The sequence below is a fragment of the Stegodyphus dumicola genome, chromosome 12, assembly GCF_044657685.1.
Source record: "Stegodyphus dumicola isolate Sdum_Otavi_A_Nest chromosome 12, ASM4465768v1".
Lineage (NCBI taxonomy): Eukaryota > Metazoa > Arthropoda > Arachnida > Araneae > Eresidae > Stegodyphus > Stegodyphus dumicola.
In genome coordinates, this window is record NC_140779.1 from 95,786,491 (window position 1) to 95,808,465 (window position 21,975).

At 32.7% G+C, this 21,975-nt stretch overlaps 1 protein-coding gene across 4 annotated transcripts in view; it reads left to right on the forward strand.

Annotated features, from left to right (window-relative positions):
* The window catches only part of LOC118183193 (uncharacterized), a 116,104-nt gene that overhangs the window by 40,264 nt on the left and 53,865 nt on the right, over nucleotides 1-21,975 (forward strand). For all 4 annotated transcript variants that reach the window (XM_085806702.1, XM_035352659.2, XM_035352662.2 and 1 more), the window contains 3 exons: nucleotides 8,353-8,420; nucleotides 16,890-17,003; nucleotides 17,180-17,323. In XM_085806702.1, the coding sequence (XP_085662828.1) occupies nucleotides 8,353-8,420; nucleotides 16,890-17,003; nucleotides 17,180-17,323 (326 nt within the window). The remainder of the gene's footprint in view (nucleotides 1-8,352; nucleotides 8,421-16,889; nucleotides 17,004-17,179; nucleotides 17,324-21,975) is intronic.

A 21,975-nucleotide genomic window follows, 5' to 3' on the forward strand; every position in this document is an offset into this window, starting at 1 on the left:
AAACTTGAACCGGAAGATAAGAACAACATAATTCAATTATTTTTAAAGCAAAAAATGCACAATTTACAAACATATAAGAATAAAGAAACTGAGATCACTGAGCCGAGTAACAGATTGAATATATATATTTATATACTTTTGGTGCAGCCAATTGCAACCAAAGTGCACATCTACATGTTATAGCAGTCCTATATACAAAATTTCAACGTTCTGATGCTACTCGTTTAAGAGTTATGTGAGATACGTACATATGTATGCACAGACGCCATGAAAAATTCTATTCAAAATTCATTTTATCTCAATTTTATAATTTTATGAGGGAGGAAGAGTCTTTTATTTTGTCTTTACATAGAGATATTGTGCAAAAACATCGTTAAATTGCATTCAGTAGTGGTCAAAATAGATATTTTCGTTGAAATATGATACCTGAATTTTTTTGCGATTACAATACTTCCTTTTTACTTCGTGCAATTAAGAATCAATTAATCAAAAATTAGAATTCTAATGTTAATTGAGTAATCCATGGAATGCATAGTGAGCAATTATGCTTATGTTTTTAAATTTTTTTATTTCCTAGTATTGTAATTGCAAAAATTTTCAGGTAACATATTTTAAAATATATATATATCCATTTTAAATGCTATCTTTGTGAAACTGATTAGTATCTTACAAACATTAAAAATAAATCTTCTCTTCATTTGATGTACGAGGTACAGATGACTTTGGCTGTCCTCAAAGTAGGGGGGGGAAAAAAAAGAGTTTTTGTTGGCCCTCATGACATGAGCAGATTGAGATGTTTTAAAACTTTAGGGGACAGTAAAATGTCCCAGAAATTGTTATAATCTATATATTTTAGTATGATTGTATTATGTTGTAGTGTAGATATAATAAGATGAATCAACTTCTTCGAGTTTTCATTTCCCATGCATCAATTAGCATTGGTGTCGATTCATCATCACACTACCAGGTAAGTAAGTAAGTTTTGTCTTTTGTTTTCTGGATTGCTCTGTATCTTGGATGAGTGAGAGAAATATTTTTATTTTAATGATGAGGCTATGTTTTAGTAATAATACTATCGAAAAGAAGTCCTTTTTGCAACCTGTGACATATGTATGGGTTGTAATATCTTGTTATTTAATAAATAAATATAATTATTGTTGAAGTGGCAACGCCATATTTGTAACAAACCGTTACTCAGCAACGAGAGATATTGTTTTAAAAAGATTTTGTATTCTGAAGATTTTGCCAGCTAGGAGTAGTATTAAAATTTTGCCACCTAAGAATTGTATAAAATTTGTCTATCACCAAGAACTAGAAATAAAATTTATGTTCTACTAAGAAGATTGTCTGTTTTGTAAATTACTGCAAAATACATTACAGTCTTAATAAATTGGAGGTTCCACCGAGATACTGGAAATTAGGAGTGCAATTATCAATTTCGATGGTGCTGGTCTCCTAATCCCAGAAATTTACTGAATTTTTTAGAACAAGTTTACTAATACCAATTGCCAAGTTTTTTTTTATTTCAAGGAGAAATGGATGTAAGAAGTCTGCCGTTATAAAGCCAGATTTGAAGCGAATCATTCAAAGGTTATCTTCTGTGCTTCTGTAACTTGCGTCTGAGCAAAAAACTGTCAAAAATAGGATACTGCTGATCTCTGAAGATAAGATTAACTTTTGGTTTTCTTAAAAAAGCTTTTATTGAATTTTAATACTTTATTTCAGAATTATAGTTTATCGTGTGAAGATTTTGTTTAAAATAACTGACCCCAAAATTATTCAGCTTAAATTTATAATTGATATTCGTAGTAAAGAAGTATTTTGAAATTATTATTTATGCTTTACTTTTATTTGTATTGAAATTTTATGTTGATAATTGATATGTGTAAGCCATCCCGGCATTTAAAAAAAAAAAAAACTGCTAGCTGAGTTTTTGAATTTGTTGCCAAGCAGGCGCGTGAAAATAAGTAATAACGTCAAACTGACGTAGAGTGAATTGATTATACTGCAGAATTGGCAAAGTTCTCGCCATCCAGGCGTGTGGTAGATAGTAACGTCATCCCGACGTATTACAGATTGTATATTCTAAAAGTTGTATTGCCAAACTGGCAAAAATTGTTTTTGTTATCGCCAAACAGGCGTGGAGATAGATAGTAAAATCGTCAAACTGACGTTGGTAAAATTTCATTGTATTGCCTAACTGGCAAAGGTGTTTATATAGTTATAGCTAACGAGGCTTGTGAATAGTGAGTTAAAACGTCAACCTGACGTAGTATTAAATTATTTTGTGCCAACCTGGCAAAGTTTAAATAATTCTCTCCAATTGGTTAGTGTGAATTTCGTATTCGAGAAATTAAATCTCGCCAGAAATTATATATTTTTAATACAAGTACGAGCTTTTAGATTGAATTTCAAAAGGAAGCCTATTAAAAGTAACTTGTGTCAACATGTCATTCTTAGCTAGGAGTAAAAAACAGGATTTAAAAGTACTAGCAGAAGAGTTAGGTTTAACCGTGAAACCTGAATTCAAGATTGCTCAGTTGCATAAACTGATTACTGAAAGTCCCGATTATGATGAGGAGTTTACTCGAGAACTACTGGCTGCAATTAGAGAAGAAAGGGAACGAAAAGAAGAATGCAAAAGAGAAAAAAGAGAAAGAGAAGAAAGAGGAAGGGAACGCAAAAGAGAAGAAAGAAAAGAAGAGCTTGAAAGAGATGAGTGAATTAGAGCCTTTGAGCTACAGAAACTTCAGCTGGAAGCAATGGCTGCCACAGCACAGCCAGCAGAAACTACACAGTTACCTGAGCAGCCTTTAAAAATCAGAATTCACGATGTCATGCCACGTTTCAACCCTAAAGAAGATGAAATAAGTTTATTTCTGGTGTTATTTGAGCGTCAAGCTAAAATAATGAATATACCTGCTGAAAATCAAGTGACTCAACTTATTTCATTGCTGCCTCCCGACATTGTTCAGCTTATTGCTAGAGAACCAGAAGAGGACGCAAAAAAGTATGAATATGTAAAAACTTTACTTTTACAACGATTTAAATTAAGCGCGGAAAAATTTCGACAACTATTTAAAAACACCAAAAATCTACTGAAAGTACTTGGTATGATTTCTACTATGAATTAAAGAATTATTTAGAAGGATGGCTTAACGGATTAAACATTAAAACTTTTGAACAGCTAAAAGATCTCATGCTGGTTGATCAAATAAAAAAGCGTACCTCTCCTGATTTCAAAGAACATTTTATGGATCAATGGACAACCATTATTTCACCTACTGAAATAGTTAAAAAAATTGAAGATTTTGAAGATGTGAGGAAAACAATAAAATCAAAATTTTCTGTCAATCAGACTGAGAAAATTAACAAAGGATCATTTAAACCGCGTTATGATAATTTTGCAAAAAAAATAGAGCATCCGCCTCATTTTGAGCATTCTGATAAATGGGACGATTCAAAATACCAGAAAGATCACCGACAAAGAAGTCAATTTCAAAACAAGAACCAAGAAAATTTATATGACAAAAGGTATCGACCACGTTGTTTCGAGTGTGGGTCATACGAACATTTTAAGCCTCAGTGTCCTCGCTTAAAACCAAATGAAAAGATAAATTGCGTATCTTCGAATAATGCTTTGTTATAGACATATACAATATTAGTTAATGGGCATGAAATGCCTATTCTTCGAGACACAGGAGCCACTGTTGATGTTATCTTTTAAATGACCATTTAGTGTGTCTACCGTTAGCGGAAGTTGAAATTAATTGCGAACTTGGTCATATAAAGACAAAGGCAGCTGTTGTTACAAATGATCTAGGCAGATATGTATTGGGTAACAAAACTGCTCAATTGTTCAAAAGTAAATCATTCTTAAATTTAGAAAAAAATAAATGCAGTTTTGACACGATCTCAAGTAAAAAGATCTTATGAAGATGATCGTAGCAGAGAAATTGAAATGGAGAAACTAGAAGAACTAAAGTTTATTGAAACTGACGAAGATATTTTACCTCAAGCTGATGAGGAAGACAAGGAACTTAAGAAAGTGATTAATGTTAATTCAAAGGAATTAATTGAATCTCAGCATCAAAGCAGAGATCTAACGTCATTGCTTAACGAAGCTAAAAATGAAAATTCCAGCAAGACAAATGATTTCAAAGTAAAAGAAAATGGATTGTTGGTGAAAAGGAAAATAGATAAAAATGGAAATGAAAGGGAATCAATTGTTATTCCTGAAAAATATAGGGATCAAATAAAGTCATTATGTCATGATAGCACATCTGGACATTTAGGCGTCGTGAAAACTAAAGATAGATTAACAAGATACTTTTACTGGCCTAATTGCTATAAAGAAATAGAAGAGTATGTTAAAACTTGCGATCCATGTCAAAGAGTGGGAAAATCTAATGATAAAGCCAAAGCACCTTTGACTTTAGTACCAATTATTGCAGAAGTATTTCCAAAAATTAACTTTGACGCATGCGGTCCTTTACCAATAACACCGAATGGCAATAGATATTTAATTACAGCTATTTGTTTAGCTTCAAAATATCCGGATGCTGTACCTGTTCCTAATATTGGCACAACGTCAGTAATTGAAGCCATGTTAAAAATATTTAGTAGAATGGGTTTCCCGAAAGAAATACAAACTGATCAAGGTACCTCCTTTATGAGCAATCTAGCCATAGAATTTGTAGAAAAATTTGGAATAAAAGTAACTAGAAGCTCAGTACACCATCCGCAGAGCAACCCTGTTGAAAGATTTCACCGAACAATCAAACGAATTTTAAAAGTTTTATGTATCGAAGCAGCCCCTGAGTGGGAGAAGCAAGTTCCCGCAGCTCTATTTGCTTTAAGAACAATAACGCACGAGAGTATGGGATTTACACCTGCAGAATTAGTATATGGTTGAAATCTTAGAACACCTGTAACATTATTATATGAACAATGGATGAATCCTGAAGACGAAGGAAATAATGTTGTTGAATACGTTTTTCAATTGATAAATCTGTTAAAAAGATGCAATGAGCTGGCTACAGATAAAATGCTGGAAATGCAAACCAAAAGAAAGGTGTGGTACGATCGTAAAGCTATAAAAAAAGAATTCTCTGAAGGGGATTTAGTATTAGTAGTATCAACGAATAAACCAAACAGACTAGCAGTTGAATGGAAAGGTCCTGGGAAGGTTGAGAAGAAATTATCCGAAACTAATTATGTTGTGAGTTTCGAAGAAAAAAATGACTTTAACCAAGTCTACCATGTTAACATGCTAAAACCCTATCATAGACGAGCAGAATCGGTTAACCTTATGATTACAGAAGATCAGTCTGAAATTGATGATATGGAGGAAAATTTCCCAACAATTGACTCTGAACCAACATTGTTCGATTTTGAGGACATCAAAGAAAACAGCTCCTTAAGTGATAAGCTAAATGAACAACAGATTCAAGAATTGCATGATATGCTGCTGAAGTTTTCAAAAATCTTTTCTAATAAACCTGGAAAAACTCATTTAATAACGCATGATATTCAATTGACAGAAAACACCGCAGTCCACTGTAAACCATACAGAATGTCTCCTAGACAAACGGATATATTAAAAACAGAAATCGGTAAAATGCTTCAGCATAAAATAATTGAAATAGGAGATTCAGATTACACTTCTCCTATGATTTTAGTAGAAGTAGCAGGGAGGGATCCAAGACCTTATATCGACTATAGTAAATTGACTAAAACACAATTCTTCCCCTTGCCTAACATCAACAACGAGTAGAAACGGTAGCAGGCGCAAAATATATAACTCTTTTGGATTTAACAAAGGGATACTGGCAAATACCTTTAACACCTAATGCTCAAAGATTAGCCACTTTGTTACAAGTTTTGGCACATTTAGACCTCTACGGATGCTTTTCGGACTTAAAAATGCACCATTTTCATTTAGTAAAATGATGGCCCAAATCCTTCACGGTTGTGAACACTTTGCTGTTCCTCCATATTTAGATCACGTGGCAATCTTTTCAAACACCTGGGAAGAACAACTTAGTCACCTGAAAGCTGTTTTGTCCAAAATAAAGGACACTGGTTTAACTATTACACCAATAAAATGTAAATTTGCTCAAGATAGAGTAAAATATCTAGGACATATTGTAGGTCGTGGTATAAGAATGCCAAGTGAAGTGAAAGTAAAAGCTATTTTTGATTTTCCAGTGCCATCCACAAAAAGTCAAGTCAGAGCATTTTTAGGATTAATGGGATATTATAATCATTACATTCCCATTTTCTCATCTATCGCAGCACCTTTAACAGAAACTTTGAAAGGAAACTTAAAGAAAGGGAAAATAAATTGGACAGAAGAGTGCACAAAAGCATTTGAAGAGCTAAAGGAGAAACTGTCTCAAAGGCCTATACTACATGCACCTGATTTCAATAAGGAGTTTATTTTGCAAACTGATGCGTCAAACTCTGGTATGGGTGTCATTTTAGCTCAAAAAGATGAACGAGACAATGAACATCCAGTATTATACCTCAGTAAGAAGTTTACAGAAACTGAACGAACTGTACCACAGAAAGGAATCTGTCTGTCTGTGTACTGTACCACAGAAAAGGAATGCGCCGCCATAATATTTGCTGTAAAGAAACTTCAATGTTATTTAGACGGGCATACTAAATTCCTCATCATGACCGATCATAATCCCTTAGTTTGGCTCAAAAATAATGTGAGTCTAAATCCACGACTTATGAGATGGGCACTGGTACTACAACCCTACAATTACACGATCGTTCATCGAAGGGGTAAAAACCACAAAAATGTTGACGCATTAAGTCGTACTTCCTGGCCTGATTAAATAAATTGTTTCTCTATATAGATAAAAAATATTTTGTTCCTTCCTCTTTTCCTCAGTGTATGTTATTACGTTATATCTTGTATTTCAATTCTGTATTGTGCTGATATTGTTGTTTTGAAAAAAAATAAATAAATAAACTTTAATTTATAAAAATATAAATTAAAGTTTATCTGGAGGGGGGAGAGGTTGTAATATCTTGTTATTTAATAAATAAATATAATTATTGTTGAAGTGGCAACGCCATATTTGTATCAAACCGTTACTCAGTAACAAGAGATATTGTTTTAAAAAGATTTTGTATCCTGAAGATTTTGCCAGCTAGGAGTAGTATTAAAATTTTGCCACTAAGGAATTGTATAAAATTTGTCTATCACCGAGAACTAGAAATAAAATTTATGTTCTACTAAGAAGATTGTCTGTTTTGTAAATTACTGCAAAATACATTACAGTATGTATGTATCTCTCATGACTCAAAAACGAGTAGCCTCAGAATGTTGAATTTTGTATATAGGACTGCTATAACATGTCGTTTTGCGCCTCCCTTTTTGGTTGCAGTCGCCCACACCAAAAGTATATGAATATAATATATATACTCACTCTGTTACTCGGCTGCAGGAGGCTCCCTTTTTTTTTCTTTTATTCTTATATGTTGGTAATTGTAAAAAAAAAAAAAAATATTGAATTATGTTGTTCTTGTCTTCCGGTTAAAATTTTTATTCCTTTAGTTAATCTGCATGCAATAGTTGTAGAATTATCAACAATTTAAAAGTTGTCTAAGTGTAGCTAAGCCTAATTTTTTTTACCTTAGCTGCTATATTTATTTGCATTTGAAACTTAGCAGAATAGTGAATTAAGTCAGCTTCTGCATCTTCAGTGTGTTTTTGCCAAGTGGAACCAAAAGTAAATTTTCAGTTTTGTTTGTCGGAAAATCTGCCGTCTTACTTGCTGTCCGAATAGCTTGTTTTTGTGTAGAAACTCAAAAAAAAAAAAAAAAAAAAAAAACTATATTTGGTGTTTTATATTTTAAGTTTTGATAAAAGATATTTTGAGGTTTTATGTATTTTAGCCTTTCCATGAAGTGAAAACTGAATACAATTGAATGAGAACTATATCTCTAATGAAATTCGAGAAAATAAGATTAAGTGAAATGCAGCAAAAAATGCATATAATTTAATATTCCATACAAGAAAGTCATATGGTGTACACTTCAGATTTTTTTAGTTCTGCCAGATTGAGAATATGACTTTTTTAAAAATTCAAAATCTAAGGAAAGTCATATTTAGTTAATTTTCTGGTGTATAAAAATTTTCTAAATTCAATTAAAAAAATTGCATAAGTGTAATATATTTTCTTAGTTTATAATTCAAAACTGTATTGCTGATATTTTATAAATATGTGCATTAGTAACTAATATTTTGGTTTATTTTTTGCAGTTAAATGTGTTACTTATTTCTTTTTGAAAAGTTAGCCATAAAATTTTTAAAAACTGTAAATTTTTTCTTAGAATCATCTAATTTGTCTGAAATGTCTGATGAAGATGTGAGGAATACTAGAATTTGCTCTCCAGTAAAGGTAAAATATTTATTGTTTTAAAATTACAAATCTTACTTGTACTAATTATTTAAGAACCATTATGTAAAAGTTGAATATTTTTTTCATACTTATGCATTAGCATAATTATCTGAAACAATTTACCAGATTTTCTGAATCACCAAACTCTGGCAGTTATGTGCATTCAGTTCTTCAGTTTTGAACAAGTAACATCGTCGTTTGCGTATGTGTTCTTTCTGCTTGTTTTCTAGATTCAAATGGTTCTTTTATTAAATATTTTCTAAGGGATTGCCACAAAATTTCCATCAGAATGAAAGAAGCAGAAACCCACTTGTAAGTAGGCTATTAATTTGATTTTCAAGTTAAGTTCGTCATTGAAATGTTTTTGGAATTATGTGTCACCCTTCCTTTTTTTCTGTAAAAATCTGCCAAACTGTGCCAAGATAGTTGTGCTAAGGTACCTTATTTTTTTTATTGCTGGAACTGTATTTAAAAATAATTAGTTTTCTTTCAACTGCTGGTGATTGAAAAATTTAACAGCAATTTAGAAGAATGTAGTTTTTTACATAACTTAAGCCATAACACATTTTCTGGAAGGCTTAATTTTCCATTTTATTGAAATCTCTTATTTTATACATACTTTTCTGATAAATTCAGCATATTTATTGAAAAATTGATGTGGAACTCAAATTGTGCTGTTAAAACTTGTAGTTACATATAGAATAGAAGTAACTATATTTAAATATATTTCATACATACATTTTTACATAATTTACTCTTCTTTCTATAAAAATTTATCAATTCTGCATATTTATTGAGTATATTCTGTGTATTTATAGAAAAAATACAAAATGTGAATACTAAAAGTAAAAGTATCTAAAGTTTCTTTAAATATATTTCATATTTATATTCTTCCTGTACTTAGTAGTATTTTCCTGCTTCCTATACTGTGTCTCTGTAGGCTGTCAATATGTAATTTTATTTACATTGATAAAAATATTCATCATAATATTTGTAGTTGTACTATATATACAATTCTGTAGCTGCTAAAATCTTCCATCGTGTTCATTACTTCTGAGAAGTGGCAGAAAACTACCTGCTAAAATATTTATACTCCTGCTATCAATTAGAAAATTTGAATTATTCAGATTTTGTAATTCCCATACAGTTGAGTACTTAAGTGCTTCTGGTGTCTTGTTTCATTCATCAAAAATGTAATTATATTGAGTTTTAACGAAAGTTTCCCGCCACTGCAAATTTTGTCTATGCAAACAGTTTGCATTGGTGTGTTTAATCTTATGTAGGTTGATCCAAAAAAAAAAAAGATTTCAAACAGAAGCATTTGAAACGTAATAATTATGGAGCGAATATTTCCACCCAGGGTGGTTGAAATATGGCGCTAGTTGTCCTACAGCGGTTCTACGAGTAAATAGCGTCAGTACGCCAATACTTAAGAGGGACAGTAATGGCACGACGTCTAGAAAAGTGGTCTCGCATAGAGGTGCGAGCCGTTATTCGATTCTTATGGGCCAAGAATGTGGCCACATCCAAAATTCACAGACAAACCATTGAGGTATACGGGGACAAAGCAATGAGTAGACAACAGGTAGCGAAATGGTGTTGTTCTTATCAAGCGGGCAGGGAGCATGTGGAAAATCGCAATATGAAAGCGAGCGGCCGTCCAAGTTCTTCAAGGACGGATATCAACACAGCACGTGTTGAAGAAATCATCCAAAGGGATCGATGAGTAACCATACGTGAGAGTTGGACCTGAGTTATGGTAACGTTCAGCGTATCGTAACCGATGAGTTGCGATATTCCAAAGTTTGTGCCTGCTGGGTTGCAAGTGCGTTGTCCGCAGAGCATAAGGCCACTCGAATTATATGCAGCCTCACATTTCTTCAGCGATACCATTCAGACGGCCAACGCTTCATTGATCGCATCGTTACCGGTGATGAAACATGGCTTCATCACTTCACCCCCACATCCAAAAGAGCCACGATGAAGTGGAAACACGCTGGATCACCGACGACGAAGAAGTTTAAAGTCACACCCTCTGCCAGTAAAGTGATGGCAACCGTTTTCTGCGATACGACTGGTGTTATCCTAATCGAGTATTTGGAGTGTGGCCATACCATTAAGGCCGATCGTTATTGTTCCACCTTAACGAAATTGCGTAAAACCATCCAATGCAAACGGCCTGGATTACTGAGCAAAGGAGTCATTCTTCTACATGACAATGCCAGGCCCCATACAGCTCGCCAGACTCAGGAATTGCTGCAAAGGTTCAAGTGGGAGGTCTGGAATCACCCCCCCCATACAGCCCCGAATTGGATCCAAGTGACTATTTCATTTTTCCGGTGTTGAAGCGATACTTATCCGGAACACGGTTCACCTAAGACGATGCAGTGAAAACAGCTGCCGAGAAATGGCTCAATGAGCAGGGCCCTGATTACTACCAAGACGGGACAAACAAGTTGGTCGAACGTTCTGACAAATGCCTAAACAGGTTTGGCGACTGTGTGGAAAAGTGAAGGCCAGATGTGCCTCTTGATTCCCATTTGTATCTTGTTTCTATTGTTAATAAATACTTTTTCATTTGCCTTGTAAACTTTTTTTTTGGATCACCCCTCGTATTTTATCTAACGATTTTTGCATTTTGAAAGAAAGACACTTGCTTTAGAGCACTGTGTTGTGAAATTTGTAAAAAAAATAGTGTTATCATTAATTGCAAGGTGTCTGAAATACTAGAATTTGCTCTCCAGTAAAGGTAAAATATTTATTGTTTTAAAATTACAAATCTTACTTGTACTAATTATTTAAGAACCATTATGTAAAAGTTGAATATTTTTTCGTACTTATGTATTAGCATAATTATCTGAAGCAAATTACCAAATTTTCTGAATCACCAAACTCTGGCAGTTATGTGCATTCAGTTCTTCAGTTTTTAACAAGTAACGTCGTCATTTGCGTATGTGTTCTTTTTGCTTGTTTTCGTGATTCAAATGGTTCTTTTATTAAATATTTTCTAAGCAATTGCCACAAAATTTCCATATCACGCTCCCGTATTAGAACCATCATTTACTTCCAGTTTTGTTGCAAAAAGGCAGCTACAGAATGTCACTAAATTATGTATACAGCTTTAGGTACTAATATTGCATCATATGACGTTGTGAATGTTTGGTACTGAAAGTTTAAAACAAGAACTATGATATTCAAGAAGCAGAGTGCTCTGGCCAGCCTACTGGTGTTGATGAGGCCCACCTATAAGAACTTGTGGAAGAAGATTAGCATGCAACCACTCAAGAGCACCATTGGTCAGGCATGCATCGCATAGGCTTGACGTTCAAGTGTTGGATGCGGCATGAGTGAACTCAAGCAGACAAGGACAGACGTGTTCGGGCCTGCATTAATCTGCTCGAATATCAACACAAGGTTAAATTTATAGTCCAGATCGTGACTTGTGATGAAAAGTGAATTTCAACAACACAGGCAAAAAAGGGGGTTAGTCTGCACCTAGTGAGCCTGTCGACACTGTCACAAAGTGTGGTTTGACTAATGAAAAGATCATACTTTGTATCTAGTGGAATTGCCATGGTATTATCCACAATATGTATCTGGAAAAAGGTAAAACCATCGACAATAAGGTGTACAGCAAAATCTAGTCTGTGTTGACGCTGCTATCAAGAAAAAATGTTGAACTGAGTTCAGGTGCAAAAAGGTAATGTTTTACACAGATAATTCAAGACCACCTGTATCTGCATTCACCGCCTGAACTCTGTATGGACTCGAATGGGATCTTTAGCCATGCCCACTATATACCCCCCTTCCCCCCGACATCGTTCCTTCCGATTTCTCTTTTTTCACACTTGCTGCTACATTTTGCTGGTGCTATCTTCCATTTTGTGCAGGATGTCCAAAATGAGGTTGATCAGTTTTTGGATTTCCGGCTACCAAGTTTCTTGGCCGAAGGCTTTGAAAAACTACCAAAACATTGGCAGAAATCATAGATTTGTGTGGTGATTACACACTAAAGTTACTGCCTTTATTGTTTGTTTTTTCTAACTTTACTGAGAAAGTTTTTTGGCAGAAAACTGACGTAACAAGCAGATATTTAACTTCACAGTCATCTCTAGAGTGTAAGAGATAATGATATTTAGTTTCAGGATCAGTTTCCTGATCTTCATGATGTTTTCTAAATTGCCACTTCATCCTTTGAGATTTAGTGCATAAAAAATGTTACACATAGATAATTAGCCCCTAGTACAATGTTATTTCATGCAAGCAGGAAAAAAAAAAAAAAAAAACAGGTAAACCTTTAAGGTAATTCATGACGGGGTGAGATAATGCTTGTCCCACCGTGCATCTAGAGCAGTAAAATAGCATCTTTGTTTCCGCATAAACTCTCGTAACATGCTTATCTAAAGTGCTAGTTTTAGCAACCAACCGAAAATGCAAGATATAAAAAATGTTTTTGAATCATATTCTCAATGTTGATCATATTCGCAAAATAATTTTTTTTCCAAAAAATTCCATAATTTAAAAAAAAATCGTTCTCTGTACGACTTTTTAGATTTTTTTTTAATGATTTCATAATAGATTTGAAACAAAAAAGATTTTCACTCCAGTACTTTATTTGCTACAAGTTTGAAAGAGAAGACATTTAGAAGGCCGTCATGTTTATTTACATTTCACCTCTCTTTCCTCTGCTTAGGATATTTTTCTACGGTGGATCACTGTCACATATCCATTCAGTATTTAATGACATTTCATGTTACAGAGTTATATTTTCATTTCTTTTGGAAAAAATATTAAATATTTTTCAAGTTTTAACATTATTGCAATTTATTAAAAAATATAAATTTGAATTTTCAACATATAAAACAAACATGTTATTTGAATTTTAAAATATTTGAATGGTGCTGCCATTCCTAATAGCAGCAATTCCTACATGCACGATGGGACGTATTTGGTCCCACCTTTTAATTTTAACCATTCTTAATTAGTATATATGAATTCGAATAATAATTTTTATTAGAAAAGGAAACTTTCACTTAAAAATATTCATTCTAACACCAAAAATTGTTGTTCAGACGATTTAAATTGCATTAAAAATTAAAGAAAAAAAAAACTTCTTCAAAATTAGACCTGCAAAGAATTTTTATTTTACATTTCTTCCATGAATGAATACTAGTGCTGCCATATGTTATACATTTAGAGAACTAAAAGGCATAATTGTATGTATTTTAAATGTAATTTTGCAGCTTCCATCTGGGAGATAAAAACTTATAAAAAAGATGGTGACGTTTGGCATCCGACCTTTTTTATGACACCGCCCATCAAAGGGTTAAAACCTGTATTTGTAGTAACAACATTCTTGATTTTGTTTTTGTTAAGTTCCATGTATTGGATCTGTATTTCAGGATAAAATTTTATAACTTTCTTTAGAGATTTTTGCATAAAATATATAAACTATTCAAATTTTTTCATCAGAACATTTAGGATTATAACTAATGTATGCATAATTGTATTAATTTTTATTTATTTTTCTTCAAGTTGAATTATGCAGGGTGTTTCGTATTGAATGAGACCAAAAAAGGCATACCTGTGAATGTTGTAATTACTTAATTTTGATAAATCAAATTTATTATGAAACTATAGTTAAATGTATTCTGTGCATGTTTAGTGTGTGCTCCTCTAGTGACACAGCAAATATCTATGCAGTATTCCAGTTCCTGCCACACTTGAAATAGAGTATCCTTTGTTAATGATTCAAGCATTTCAATTATCTTCTGCTTCACATGCTGAAATCCTGGGGAAATAGAGGCACAAACACTTTGTCTTTAAGAAACAAAGCAAAAGCACTAAAGTGTAATTATCTTTTATGTTCTCACATGTTGCTTAAAACTCATCGACTAACTCTGGTAGAATATTTTTACGAGTTTTTTTATCACCATCTTCTTCTAACTTTAGACTGTAAAACTTCCGTAAGAGAAATAATTTAATTGAGAGGTTAAGACTTTTCGTGGACCTGTCTGTGTTTTCCCCCAACGGCTTTAGCTGTAGTTTTATATTTAATATGAACCATCTGGCTATCCTGAATAAATAAATTTAGCTGTGTGCGACATTACTGATCGAGTTTATTCCATTGTTCTGTGATAGGGCTTGGAGGTACATCATAAAGAACCTCACCTAGTAGCATTTGCATTTTGAATTTCCATTCTGAATAGTTGCTGGAATTCAGTTTTACTGTTTGCATTTGATTTGAAGGCAGCATTTTTTATATCGTTGTAAGTTTAATTTTGGTTTATATATGAAATTACAAGCTAGTTTTAGCAGTTTTGTTGTTTAAAGACTATGATTTTCCCTCAGTCTGATAATCTTTTTTTATAAATATTTATACAGTAGATTAAGGAAGTAAGGAAAAGGAACAGTTCTCCCTTCTTGTATTCTCAATAGCATTGTGAATCATTATAGTCTGCCTTTGAGTAATCCAATAGAAGTTGCACATGAAATGATTTTATTAAATACATTAGCATATGTCTAACATACAATATGAATAGTTAGATATTTCAGAATGCATATGATTTTCAATACAGAATCTTTTACAGTTTTTGTGCAAGAGTTACAGTGACTTTTCACATTGGTATGAAGAAGTGGGGTATTGCGAGTCCTCAGTTCCTTTATAAGGGCACAACTAGAATGGAATGTTTATCACCGTGTTGGTAATTTTATGATGTCCATCACTACAACCAAGTTGCAGACAAAGACTTAGAGCTCTGTGATAGTTAAAACATTTTTTGTTGTCTTTGATACTGGGTTGTCTGAAAAGTCATGAAGCATTTTTTCTATGTTCTTCAAAGATCTCATAATATATAAAAAAATAATGATCAGCCCATATATTGCCCGTTTTGTTTAATTAACATTTTACTTTCTTTTAATGAGCTTCGTGGATTCTTAATTCACAAAAGAACCTAGCTTTATTGGCCAAAAGTTGCTGATTTATGGCTTCACCTGAATTAATTAAGAATTATCACCTGAATTAAGAGAATAAGACAAGTGAAAGTTTGAGTATGATATGCATGGCAACACTTTATCCAAATTCCAGTAATTTTTTTCAGTGATAAAACTTTTGTATCCAAGGTCCTTTGAAGAGCCAACAAAAATAAGTTTGAATGTGTACTATCACCAACCGGACAGTTTCAACAAATCCAACTTCCAGAAACTTGAAGAGCTCATTAATCATATAGGAACTGCATTCCATCCTTGATAGCACAAGACCATATACTATTGACTGAGCATTTTTCTTTATATAAATAAAGGCCCTTTGAAAAAAGTTTAAAAAAAAAAAATGTGTCCTGACATTTCAGACAACCCAATATTATGTCAGACTGAAACCACATTTTAGGAACTTAACAATGGCCACATGGAAAGTTGTTACAGGACCTTAAAAATGAGCTTACCAAGACAGTTGTGGTAAAAATGTCTTCAGAAGAAAGAATTTGTCTATTCTAATATGCACAAAAAAGACAATTTTCTTATATTTTTATGAATGATTAGTATACAAACAATAATGTGTCTCATAATTTTTTACTTATGTAACCCCTTTCCTTCGTACACATGCAGCAAAATTAAAGCAAGTTTTCATTTATTTTATATGTTTGGTATTGTGTTAACTTTTCTGTGTTATATTTAATGATTTCCAGTGGTCTTGGATAATGAACTTGTGCAAAAAATACCATTGTAAAGTTTAAATAAGCATTTATCTGTGGTTTAAGAATAATGAATTAACCCATTTTACATTAAAGCCTGTGAGGAAAATTGTTTTGGCTTATGAGTATTCTGGTTTACGAACTGCCTTCAAAAGCAAATTAAATTTCTAAACCAAGGTTTCACTCTATTTTTTATTATAGTAACTAGTAAAGTTTTCAGCTGTCTCCTAAATTTCATGAATTAATTGATGGCAGTATTTTTTTAGTGATGATATATTGTGTAAGCCTCTGTTCATATCTCAGAGGATTCTTGTATAAACATTACATTCTTACATCAACCATGCATTTACATGTGAGCAGTGTTTTAAACTGTTATTCAAAGAACACAGAATTTCTATCAGAGTTCTAAGATATTGGCAACTCCAGATGAGAAACACTGATGTAAAGTATATTTAAATTTACTTCATACTTACGTTCTTCAATGCACATTTTATCTCCCTTCATAATGTATTTCAATTCTAGGATAGCATGTTTTTTATTTGTAGAGACTGAAAAAAATATTGAGCAAATCTGATTTAAATCCAAATATTCAACTTGACATTATGTTAGTGCAGTGTTGAATCATGTATGGCATTTTCTAATTTTCCTAGTATTTATACATTGAACACATGGATTGTAATAGTTATATTTTAGAAATTCAAACTTCCTTGTGAATTGTTATATTCATGTATATTGAAAGGTATTAAAATAATATTTTTGTAATATGTTGTTTCTTTAGGAATTAATGATATCTCATCCTGTATGTTGCTGCTCTGAGAAAGAAAAGCCATGCATTTGTACCGATGGAAACTTGCAGGAGGTATGCGAAGGAGAAGATACAGTTGATGACAATGTTAGTATAACATAAATGTTTTAATTTTTGTAATTTGCTTTTGATGTTTTGACTGCATAATAAAAAATAATGGAAAAAATTAGCAGACATTTTTATAAGTATTATTTATAATTGTCTGTTCAAAATTATGAAGAGAAGTATGTCTTTTATAATTTAGTTTATGTTTCATATTACAGATTATTCCGTGCTCAAATAAAGTGTCAAAGCAATATTTACTGACTCCATCATCAGAGATTCGGCACAGAGCTTTTTGCGACATTCATTTATGGCGTTTACAGAGGCATCACTGTTGTCCAAAGTGTGGAGTATTTTGCACACAGGTATATAAATAGGAGGCATTTTTATATTAAAGCATTTTCACTTTTCAAATATGAAAGTGAAAAGATATTGTTCAGGTTGCTTTTTAACATTTGAGCTACTTCATTATGTGTCATATTTATGAACATTCAATTGATTTCCGTATTAAAATTTCTTCATTATGTCTCTTTGTGTTACTGTCATTCAAAATAAGTAAAATTTTTATCATTCATCAGGTTATATAAGTTTAAAGTTCCAAAATGATAATCTTCCCAAGGTATAGTTCCTTAAAGCAACCTTTCAACATTTATGTAATGTTATGTATAACATTTTTTCTACATCTTTATATTGTACTTACTGATATAGAATTTTTATATCGTTGCACTAAAAGTGTATAATTCTGTGAATCGTATGTAATGCAAAGGTTGTATTTGGAGTGTGTTCTAAATCTGTATTCATTGGAAAAATTAACTTTTTTTTTTTCATACATAACTTTACATTTACATGTGATTGCTGTTTCAGTATTTCTGATTATCCATGCCTACCTTCCCGAAAAGTATTCATGAAGCAACATGCTATGTAACCAAAATAGGCAGCTTTACGGTATCTCCAAAATATATGCATGTGTCCGGTAAATAAGCTCCAGTTGTAAGTGTTTTTGTTTTTTATAGGACGATGGTTAGTGTTTGTGTTTGTTGCACTAAATACATTTTTTTTTTTTCCTTTGTAAAGAATCGTAATGCAACTGTGGAGTTTGCCAGCTAATGAAAAAGAAAGCATTGCAGTTTGCCTAATAATAGAGAATGCAAAAAAAAAAGTGTAATAATTTCATTTTGAAAATGTTTACCTAAATAATGGGGCAAGCAGGAATTTTTATCCTTAGATTTTTAGATGTTATTTATGTGTTAAAATAAAATAGGATAAAATTCAGCTATCATTCCACCACTCTTTAAAAAGTTCCCATTGTCCCCTCCCCTCTTTAGTACTGAACTACTGCATTTTTAAAAGCTGAGTTCTGACAAACCAAAAATTGCATAATAGCAATCATTCTTTTGATAATTGCTCTCCATCATTTCTTATCCAACAAAAAAAAAAAAAAAAAATATTGTTCTCTATCTATTGTGCTAAAATCACAAAAAAATCATTTCCGCTTTGTTCTTTGAAATCTGGACCTTGCTCAGATATTCCCGTTAGAATTTCCAGTTGTTTTTCCCCCAATCTATTTCTCCGATTTGATTTGATCCTATTTTGAGTAGAAAATCCTCTTTCACAAACAGCCGTTGACAAAGATATAGCTATTTGTGCCAGGGCTGTAAATCTTGGATATAAGAGTTCACCATTTAAACTTGATGAGAACAACAAATTGGCAAACTGTTTAAATTTGAATTCTCTGTAGCGGGCGTAAAAACACTCTCCTTCAAGTTGCTCTTGCTTTAACTCTTCTGCTGAAACACCCAAAAAACGATATAGAATCTGCCCTATAATAATGTTTAATAACATTATCTAGGGAGTCCAATCTTGATGATTCTATTGTAACACAAGAGGAATTCAGCAAAACATCAAAATCCTGCAAAAAATACATCTGCTGCAAATTAAATCTTTCTTGCAGATTCTCTATCAGTGCACTCAAAAAAGCATTTTTAGCACTCATGAAATCATTTCAAGATTTAGTAGAAACACAGCTCGATAATACCCATTATTAAGAGCAGACTCTAAGAATTCCTTTAGATGAGTGCCATGACCTTCCTCCTTTTTCATTTCTTGCGTGTGATTAATAGTTGATTCTAGACTGTTAACCAACACGGAGAAGTTCACATCATTGCTCTGAAAAATTCTACTGACTTTTTTCATAATCAGTAACACATCTCTCAAAAATGACAAGGGGGCTGCAAATAAAAATTGTTAGCATTGTTTAAGTAGTCCTGAGCCCTTGTCCGTAGTTTTTCTCTTTGCATTTATGTCTCTCTGGGCAAGGATCACAGCATCATAACTGATGCGACATGCATCAACTGCATTCCCAAGTGACAACCACCAAACAGCATTTATGTCTTTGAGATTTATGTTTGACTCATTTAACACATCTTGCATCAATTTCAGCTTTTCAATCCTAATATTGGACGTGTGAAAATAAGCATACAATGAACCTAAAATTCTCTGGTAGCTTTGAAACAGGGATATTCCATCAGCAGCTTGGGAAACAGCTAAAGCTAAACGGTGAGCTATGCAGTGATAATGCAACAAACCAGGTATTATATCCTGAAATTTTTTGCCAAGTCCATTGTTTTTTCCCATCATAACAGCAGCACCATCTGATGATATCACAGTAGTGGGTGGTTAGACCTACAGTGTGCGAGCAGGCAAGTTAGGAGTTAGGCTGTTGTTTACTCAAAGCTTTTGCTACATTTAGCTCAGGTCTTTTTTTTTTTTCCCCTACATTAGTTGATAATCATTTTATCGCCCTTAAATTTGGCTGCCCACATTCTGTGCTCCATCTTGGCTCCCCACTAAGATTGGTTATGACTGTATCATTTCAAAAGAATTATGTCTCCATAAGGATTGTAGATTCACCCAATTTGTCATTTTCAGAATATTTTCTATCGAGTCATAAAGGAAAGATTTCTGCAAATAATCTATACATATTTCAGGACCTAAAAAGAAATATTACGATGGCGATTAACAGAATCAATGTGCAGGTGCTCCGGGAAGTGGCTTGAAGTATGGTAAAGTGAGCATCCATATTGCATTGCTTAACAATTTTCCAATTTTGAGCATGTGGTGGAAAAACAGTTTCATGTTGTATTAGTTCGATCTAAGGAAATAAAGTGTCTTGTACTGTATACAATCTTCCTCTGATGTGCATGACTTTTCTATCAATGCTGTCGCATCCTATTTGTGTTTTACATAATAACTAAAATTTTTGATATTTTATGATACTAAGTTATATGTACAAAAAATTCATTTCTGGTATTTTTTGTTCGATTTAGTTTTTTAAAAATACAGGTTGCCTAAAATTGATTTGGGCAATTCATTTTTTTGGCAATAAAATCATTACCAATAGAAAAAAGTGTATCTGTTTCCCATGGAGTAAATTTTATTAACGAAGCATGTATTTTAGTTGTTCCAGTTTTACTGTCCTTTTGCCATTCATTTTTAAAAGATTAAATTCTTAGTGAAAGTCCTATTTATTATTACACCACAAGATTTCACATCTGTTAACTTTTTATTTTTTGACAAACTTAAATGACTTTCCTACCTTAGTTGGCATTTTCAGCATTCTGTTTTCAACATTGTCATGATCAGAATTATTTTGGCTGCTAACTGTCTGAACTTTTGTTTATAAATTCCTAAAGTTTAACTGCCTGTCTTAAATTTGGCATGTAAAGTGAAATTGTGACAAGAGTTAATTTGAATTATTTAAACAGCATTTAAATGAAATGGATGAAAATCTTAAGCATAGGTTTTTACTATAAACTGCTCCAAATTTTATTCTTAATTGTATCATTCTTAATACATAAATTTTCTAATTTTCTTGTTCACTCTGGTTATAAGAAGTGTATCTTCCTTAGATGGGAATTTTTTGCAGTTTTGCTTTAAAAAAACTGAAATTAATACCCATCCCCCCTCAATTGCTTTTTCTTTTTATAATCCTTTACCAGGTTGTACATTTTTATTAATTTATTTATTTTAATGCAATTTACTATTACTAGTCCTTCATTCCTTCTTAGGAAACCAAGTGGTTAAGACCACTGAACACCAGTAGTTCAATCCAGATTCGATTTTCAGTAAACAAGCTAACTGCATGGGAGTCTTTTGAATTTTCATCATGTGTAATATGAATAAGAATCAGTTTTTCATAGAACAGGGTTGCCACGCTACCTGGAAAATTGGAAAAAGTCCAGGAATTTGAAAATTGACTAAAAAAATTCAGGGAAAAGGTCAGGGAATTAAAATATTTTAGTCAAAATCTGGAAAAGTCTGGGAATTTCATACACCGATCCCCCCAAAAAAGCGAGTTTTGCGGCGACGTTGGAAGCGATCACTTTCTTGCCGAATTGTGCATCGCGTGAGCATCATTGGACAGCTGGCATAGAGCCGATTTTTGCACCTCTAATTAGATTGTCTTATAGAAAAGCAAAGCAAGTTTCCAGTAACCTCGAGAATCGCATGTGCAGTGCATGTTGAACTAAGCAAAATACTTATTCTCGTATGAAACAAAATCGGTTTAATCCTAGTGTACAGTACTATGAAAGTTAGAGTCAAAGAATATGTATCGTTAAGAAGGAAGACTTCTCTGCAACAGGAGTGGCTCCGTTCCAACATAGAGGGAAACAGCTGCGCATGCGTGAAATATCTGTTGCGAAAGCTCGAAGCAGGTGTCAAGTTCGAAGGTCACGATATCAAGAGTTCATAGAATGAATTTCGTTTAAAATTTCTTTAAAGCAAAAGAAAATATGTTTTCGTGCAAGTAAATTAATTAATGGATTAGTTATTTTGAGAAAAAAAAACTATGATAATCCATGTTTAAATTATTGCGAAAAATCAAAGAAGAAACATTTTGTCAAAGAATGTTTCTTCTTAACATGTGTTCCTGCACATATCGCACAGAGGGAAATTTTGGCCACCAGGTTCCGTCACCAAATACATTGGCGAAGTTTCCCTCCACTTTTTAGCGGCG